At 43.4% G+C, this 8,316-nt stretch overlaps 1 protein-coding gene across 1 annotated transcript in view; it reads right to left on the bottom strand.

The window, feature by feature from the left end:
- The window catches only part of LOC119283761 (U-box domain-containing protein 33-like), a 23,066-nt gene extending 15,422 nt beyond the window's left edge, over nucleotides 1-7,644 (bottom strand). Inside the window, exons 1-5 of the mRNA XM_037563174.1 lie at nucleotides 7,302-7,644; nucleotides 6,809-6,933; nucleotides 6,563-6,708; nucleotides 6,033-6,137; nucleotides 5,508-5,898 (exon numbers count right to left, since the gene is read on the bottom strand). Coding sequence (XP_037419071.1) covers nucleotides 5,508-5,898; nucleotides 6,033-6,137; nucleotides 6,563-6,708; nucleotides 6,809-6,933; nucleotides 7,302-7,644 — 1,110 coding nt within the window. The remainder of the gene's footprint in view (nucleotides 1-5,507; nucleotides 5,899-6,032; nucleotides 6,138-6,562; nucleotides 6,709-6,808; nucleotides 6,934-7,301) is intronic.
- Nucleotides 7,645-8,316: the final 672 nt, after the last annotated feature.

Here is an 8,316-nt window from a genome sequence, read left to right as displayed (position 1 = left end):
GGCAAAAAACAAGCAAACTAGCAAGGCTATGAGCACCCTAAGCAGTAAGCTAAAGGAAAGTAACCAGAGAATTAATAAGATTGTCCTTGACAAAAAAAGGAAACTTGGCTAGCCAGACTAAAAGGCTCATCTGTTCGAAGTAAACACTGCAGGTTAAGACTAAGGATTCCATGTTTGTTGTCTTTCTTCATCCCATGCTCTTTGTTAAATACGTGAATCCAGTCAAAGTGTCAATATGCCAGAATATTCTACTGTATTACCGTTATACCCTTCTTCTAAAAGTACAACCATCCCATTGTTCTGTGTGCAGAGGAGTCTATCTCGAATCTAAACACGATATCTGAATCTATTCATGCCATAGCCAGTAAAACATGTTATCATGTTCGTGCAAGCTAGCTACCTATGGAGTAATAGATAGCTATGTTACCATCTTCATACGGAGATACAGAAATGTACCTGCATATGTGCGTAAATACACACATTATTCTGGAACATTTTGTCTTACCTTCTCTTTGAACCACTGATTGAACTTCTGGTTCCCCATGGTGGTAAATTGTTGCAGTGAACATCCATCTTGACTACTGGAGTACTCACTAAAATAATACAAAGCTTAATTAACATGGTAATGCAAAAATTAGTTGACTATGTAGAAAAATAAGTTAACCGACCAATCAATACAGTACATGAAGACCCCGTGCAACAATAAAACAAAGGACGAATACTAGAATACCAACAAACCTGCAACGGAATCGCGTTGGTGGATGTGCAGACGGCAGCACGGGTGCACTGGGGTCGAGGGCAACGTACAGATGGCAGCGCGGACGCGCCCGACCAGGCTAGGGTTGAGGCGACCGGTGAGGTACAGGCATCAGCGCGGGCGCACCGGGGTCAAGGCTACCGACGACGTTCAGACGGCAGCGCGGACGCCCCTGGGCTAGGGTCAAGGCGACCGGCGAGGTGCAGGATGCAGCACGGATAGGCGTAGAACAGAAGGAAGATGCGATCCATGGATTGTAGAGGTGTCGTGGATTGAGCACGGTAGGGGAGGCGAGGAGAAAGAGATGCAGAGGGATGGGATCCTAACAGATTATAAATATTTGTTGGCTGTTATAGAGGGTTATCTGATGGAAATTGCTAGCACTTTGCACTAAAAATATTCAACTGTCCCGCTCTCTTTTAGATGGGAGGAGAGATAAAGGAGAGGTGAATATTTTTTAACACACTGAGAGGTGAGTTTGTTAGAGCATTGTACACGCAAAACAATATCACAACAATAACAACCGCTTACTTAGCAACGGGCAATCTGGTGGTTGTTGAAGGTATTACGTAGACTGATCCAATCGTGCGGGAACTCAACTCGGGTGTTTAACGACCAACAGTTTTTTGGGCACTGTCGTTAATGTATGTTTCTGTAGTAGTGGTTGTTGATCTTCTAATATGAACTTGGTGCTTTTAGATACATATGTCATTGGTAAAGATTCGTGCTTCGACCCTTTCTACATATGGACACTGAGATATTGATGAACCATCATCTAGTGAGGAAGCTGATAAAAATTGTTAGTAAAATGGGTGAAAAGAAGGCAATTAAACTATTTATATACACTTTATCCAAGACAATAGCAAACTGCAAGATGGTAAGTAAGATTGTAAGAACACTGCAACCTTATTTTTACTACCCATAATGAGTTGTGTTAGATGACAATGTCTCGATCCTTTTCCTTCGTAGTTGTTCCCAAAACAGTTTACTCAAGATTACCTCTCAAACTACATGATTGATGAGCATCCAAAGGTTAAAGTATTTGTACCAGAACACGATGACTATCTAGATGTGTTCATGAAGACAGTAAATGATGGGAGGTCGGCCATAACAGGCGGTTGGAGTAGAGTCGTGCATGCTTTCTGCATGGAGGAGGGAACAATATGGGCATTCCACTTCACCCTGTTCAGCAACCATAACGTATTTCACCTCTTTCTTTATCGTCTTTAATAGTACAAGTATACAACTGCGGTTTATCATTCTTTATTTGGTGCTTATATAATTCTTAAACATACGTACCCATGAATCGAATAATGAATTGGTTGTTTGAACCCGATGGATATGAATAAAGCTATAACATACTTTCAAATTCAAATTCGATACATTTTTAAATAGCGACAATTTAATTTGGGTGAAATTACACTCTATAGGTCGTTACGACGCACATGATCGGTAAAACACAAACGTGTGTGATATACACCATAATCCGACACAGTTTACAAAGAGGAAAAGTGTGCGAGCATGCACACAGTTGCCATTTGCAAAGCGTGTGTGATGTCAGATAATATCACAAACAGTTTGAGCAAACTAAATATTTGTGATAGTTGTCATATCGTACACGAGTTACAATCATGAATTGTTTCTGATGTGGTACACATCGCAAACATTGCACCAAAGAATAGCGTGTGTGATAGTTATCATGTACAACACTGTTACGACGGTTTGATGTTTCGTAATCCTATCCGACACTCATGATGATGAGCTAATCTTCTTAATTAGTTAGCGCGTACGGTTAGTGAAAAGTGAATGTGTGTGATTGTCTACTTATCATACATGTTCTATAACCATGAACTTTTTGTGACGGTTCGCGCATCGTAAATGTAGCACCACAAAATACCGACTGCGATGGTAATGCCAGCACACACGAGCAGCAAGTATGGAGCATCTGGGGTATTCGATATATCACAAACAGTTGTGTGAAGAATGGCGTTTGGGATAGATGCCCGCATTCCTACTACCTATCCTTGATAGTTTTTTGGTCGTGTGGGAAGGATCCCCCTGTCTCCCACACTCACTTGGCGACGGTTTAAAATGCCTTTGCGGAAAGGGGTTAAAAACCGTTTGTATAGCAGCTCATTATACCAATGATTGGACACTGTTCCCCAAAAGACCAGGAGCACCAGACAGATAATAAGTGGTTCCATATAAACATATATCCAACAGTCCAACAGACATGTTCAACATTCATGGTCCATGTTGCCAAAATAAGGTTCCACATAAGTATAGTCCAAACTATCAGAAACATGCAAGCAAAAGTGCTTAGTACAGGGGCAGAAATAGGGCATATGAAAGTCTGTCCCCTAAAGCTATTGTTGGCACCCAACAGCAGCTTGTTTCTTCTTCTTCTCAACAGCATCATGCATCTTTTTAGTCCTTCCATGCTGGTGGCTTTCCTCCTTTCGTAACTTTTTTCTTCTGAAGGTTTTCTTCGGTGCGGTTCTTTGCATCAACCTTGCAATAAGAGATATTTAGATTTTTAATGATTTTGCTATTGCAAGCTGGAGGTTGAGCTAGACAGGCCATACAATTGACATCTTGGCAAGTCTTTTTTTAAACCTTTATTAATGTGTTGCAATCTCTCACATCTCCTTACCTCAGATTCCACCACAAGAGGACGTTCCTTTCTCTTCCCTTTGAGCTTTTGGTTGCTAGGTGGAGATGGTGCTCCATCTTTTCCTCGAGTGGAGAAGGGGCTCCTATTACTCTCTATGACTGCCTGGGAATAGACAGGAGCCAAGTTAGTAGGGCATGAATTAGTAATGAAAAAATCTAGGAATTCTTTGCAATTGCTTCCTTCTAATATAATCTGCCACATTGAGGATTGCAGAAACATTTTCGCCCAATCAAATGTATCTGGGGTTAACAAGATGGAGCAAAAAAAGTTAATCCAATCCAATGGTACCTTGGTGGCTGGCAGATCTTTAGCAGCATCAGCAAAGTGAGGCTTCCAAGCCCCAAGGCTTTCAGCAACAATAATGTGATTAGCTGAAATAGTGTTAAGTGGGGGTACAAAATTATATTTGCCTTTGATGGAAAAACCTGGTGGGGGAGAGCAGCTAGAATCGGAACCTTCTTGAGAAAACTCATTGCTTGTAGAGTTGGCTGAAAGTCTGGAGTTGATGTCAGGGCTAAGCTCATTGATTTCAATCTCTTGATCTACAAATTCACTATCTTCAGATTTAACCTCCCAGTTCAGAGGAACAGAAGTAAGATCAGCAAGCTGAATAACAGTGTCATCTCCTGCAGCTAAGTTCAGAGCAAAGAAAGAATTGTCCTCTTCAGATGCAGCATAATGTACAGGCTGAGGTGGATTAACAGGTTGATCAGTTTCTGAGTCTAAATTAAGATCAACTAGAAAGTTCTTCTTAGATCCAAGGGGTGGCTCCGCTGCATAAGATGCATCAGTGGACTGCAGCTGAGAACTTACAGCAGGCACTGCTGGATTCAAATGGAGAACATGTGGGGGGAGCACATTCTGTGGCTCCAAATGGAAAACATATGGGTAAAGCACATTCTGTAGTGGGGGGAGCACATTCTGGACTAGTTGATGGGCCTCAGGTGGCCCAAGCATTAAGTTGAGGTCTGGAGGGCCATTGAGAATTTCTTGAACAGGGCCCAATGGGTTTAAGTTATCATTTCCCACCAAAAGTTGTGGCACATCCCCCTCCTGGTGAGCAAGATCAGCCCCATTTGAGCCAACAGATATGGTGATATCATCGTTAGCATCCATGTCTGGCATTTCCTCAGGTACTTGCTGTTCATCTAGTGGTTGCATTAACTCAGCTAATTCCAGAAATTCTCCTTCAAGTTCATGATCAATTTCTGCTCCCATGGCCAAGTGTCCCCACCCAGGCAGATATTCTTCCTCTTCTTCATGATTGTCATCACCTACATCAGCCTTCTGCAGGACTTGCTGATGGAAGTTGCCCTGGTTGTTATCCATGATATCCTGAGCTTGGTATAGAGCAACAGGTCCCAGAAAGTGGTTGAGCTCATTTGGGTGAAAAAAAGGGTTTACAGGTTGTGGATGAGAGTTGCCATCTATGGGAATAGGATCTTCATCTGGAGGTCCCTCCCCCAAAGCCTCTTGCTGCACCATAACAACAGGCACTATCCAGGATTCAGAGTTCGGATTTTCAGAGTCTCCAATCACAATGCTAACTGGCACATCTCTGAGTTCATCCACTCTAATATGAACCATCAATGCAGCCTTAGTACTCCTAGCTCTGTCCCAAAGCAGCATCTTCCCAAAGCTCCTGATGGCATTCTCTATTTCATGAATATCGCTTTTACCAAAAGGAAAACCAACAAGCAACACCCAAATGTCTCTTTTCAGAACTAGGTGTCTCCAATTCAGTCCTTGATTGTGCCTCTGAAAAACGACATGCACATCTCGATACTGATGAGGACTTTGAAAAAATGTTCTAATATTGACTGTTGTTGCTTATGGAATACATCAATTATAAAACTACCTTACTATAATTAGAAGCAAGTGGCACATCTCCGATGTTCACATAAGCAAGCGGACTATATCGTGTACACATTTTGAACAATGCAGTACTTGATTCCCATTAGTAGTTTTTGTTTTTTGGATAATGGGCGACCAATATGTCTCGCTATAAATACGACAATTCAAATGAAAAAGGTGTGGCTATGCTTAGATAAACCTGCTCGGTCCAAAATGGCTTACCATAGAGTGTTGATGTTCTTTAGAGCTTGCAACTGAAACAGGCATCAATGAACCATTCATGCTGTTGAAATCCTTGAGAGCTGGTGAAGGTCCTCCAAAGCTTTGCTGGCTGGGATTCAGGGAGAACTCTGTCGTCGTCGTATGAATTGACTGTCCCTTTGCACCTGATATGTTGTCCTTGCTGTTTGTTATCGTTGCTAACAGAGGATATGTATAGCTAACTATCTGCTTGGATCGTCGTTCAAGGGCTTGCTGATCTGTAGAGCCGAAGAAACCCGTATGCCCTGGTGATAGTGATTGGGATCTTGCAGGGAACTCGGATCTGTCTGAATCATTGCTTGTGTAGTTGCTTTGTGCTGACTCTACTTTTGTCAAACACAGAGTGGCCTCCCTGAAAATGATGAACCATTGTTTTGTCATCTCGAAATAACTTTGGGTAGTCGTTCGAGCTGAAATTTGCAGATTCTATGTAGCAATATTTTTTATGTTGACTTGAGGGCTCCAATGCATGCATGACAGTCATACCTAGAGCAAGCAAGAGTCTCGTTGCAAATGTAGAAGATCTGGCAATATGGTTTGGCTTGTTGATGCACAATTTCTGCAACTCTTGAATTTGGTGCTTTGCTCTTCCTGTCCACATGAAAGATTTTACAATCAACATACATAAATCAGGTTACTAAATGGAGTATTTGACTTGTAATTTATACTGCAGAGAGTGGGGGAGGGGAGATGATAAGTAGTAAAGCCATATTACCATATATATTAGTAGTGTTTTGGTATTGGGAGTTTATTGTGATTAATTGTTATTTGCTAAGTAAGTAATACTACACAAGGAAGACACATTTTGGATTGTGTGGCAACTTACACAAGGGCAGCGAATTATACCGATTAATTGGTTGTGCAGCCTAGCTATTTTATGGCCGCTTGTTTACAATAGCGCAGACATTAATTCACGTACAGGAAATAAGAAATTTACATATAATTGCACAACTATCGCGGTCCTTTCCCCTATATATCTATGCATAGAAAATAAGGATGTATTTATCAATGAAAACCTCATTACGAAGGTGTATTTGGTCTGGATGTCAGGTGAGAATAAGGATGTTCCCATGACAAGGTTTGTGATGTGATTCTGTTCGATGAGCTTGATGATGCCATTCACAGTACTGTTCTTCTCGGTCACCAGCGTTTCGGCTTGCATCTGTAAAAAAAAATTTCTTCATCTGAATCAACAAGAAGTGAATAAAATACATGCATCATGATTTTCAGAATGGAATTGGCCGGTTTTAAGCTGAGCAGACCATGAGAGAATCTCTGCAAAAGTCGAGGTAGTGGTTCAAAAGTGTGTTCATCTCCTCCTGCTCATCCATCCTGTACGCCTTGAGCTCCTTCTCCTGGAGCTGGCTTGCATCAACCGTGTGGAATCCTGCGACAGAAGAATTTGATCAGCAAAGATGGATAGATAAATACATATATAGACAGACAGGCAGACATATAAATAGATAGATACATAAATAGAGAGACAGACATATACTCCCTCCGTTCCTAAATATAAGTCTTTTTAGACATTTTAAATGGAATACGACATAAGTCATTTTGCTTCGTATGTAGTCACTTGTTGGGATTTCTAGAAAGACTTATATTTAGGAACGGAGAGATAGATTGTAGTACTAATTAAGCAAGTGACTGAAGACAGAAGCAACAGCAATATAAGTACTATGCAGTGTGGAGAAGCAAAACATTTTATTGTGTATCTTCACTACTTTGTGCAGAGAGTTTGGATCTTAATTTTACCAGTCATGATTCTGTGTACGGGCTGGTGGACGTGCAGCAACACAAGCTTCTCATCACCGGCGAGGAGATTCCGAGCGGCCCATAGGAGGTTGGACCTACCATCCTCTTCGTCCTTCCCGACGGCTACATACAGCCTCCCTCCTCCTCCTCCTCCTCCTCCGCCTCCGCCTCCGTCGCCACCACCATCCTCCACGGTCTTCACGTCACCCTCCAAGATGGCGGTGGCCTCCTCGTCTCTGGCATCGGTATCGAGGCTAGCTCTTCTATGTGCCGAGCGCCGGGAGTGCCTGGCCAAGTGTGATTCTTTCCTTTGCTTGGCCTTGGAAGCGCCATAGCTGTACATTTCGCAGCCGACCGATTCGTGACTGGAGGATGCTCCTCTGGCACACCTTTTGGCCGCCGATTACCACGGGCAATAAAGCCGCTGCTCCATCGCAAAAAGGAAAGGAAAAAGAAAGTATCCGTTGGCTTCTCGAGATTGTTTTTAGGGACACGGCAGGACTCTGCTTCTTGATTAGAATGGAGTCTGCCCAGAACAGCTTTTTGTAATTTGCCTAAACTAGGTGTGCCATTGGATTGGTTGCAGAAAACAATCCCAACAAACCCTTCATGCATATGCACTATCGGAATCGCACCCTATGCCGACGGCCAGGGCCGTCGGCATAGCCCTGAATGGCTGTCGGGACAGGCCTATGCCGACGGCCCCCGTCGGCATAGGGCCGTCGGCAACATATCCGTCGGCGTAGCCAGGAAGGCCGTCGGCATAGAAAGGCCGTCGGCATAGGACCTATCCCGATGGTGTCCGTACATCTATGCCGACGGCCCTGGCCGTCGGCAACGTTATCGCCTAACGGCGGCCGCCGTCAAGTGCTGACCAACGCGTGCTCGCCATGTGGCAGGTCTATGCCGACGGTCTAGCCGTCGGCATAGTTTCAAACTAAGCCTAGCCGTCGGCATAGACGTGCCACGTGGCGAGCAGGCGTCACCCCTGGGGCGGGTCTATGATGACGGCCTA

This window comes from Triticum dicoccoides, chromosome 4A, assembly GCF_002162155.2.
Source record: "Triticum dicoccoides isolate Atlit2015 ecotype Zavitan chromosome 4A, WEW_v2.0, whole genome shotgun sequence".
Taxonomy (NCBI): Eukaryota; Viridiplantae; Streptophyta; class Magnoliopsida; order Poales; family Poaceae; genus Triticum; species Triticum dicoccoides.
Note: the sequence above shows the minus strand (reverse complement) of the source record. Positions and strands in the feature narration are given on the sequence as shown.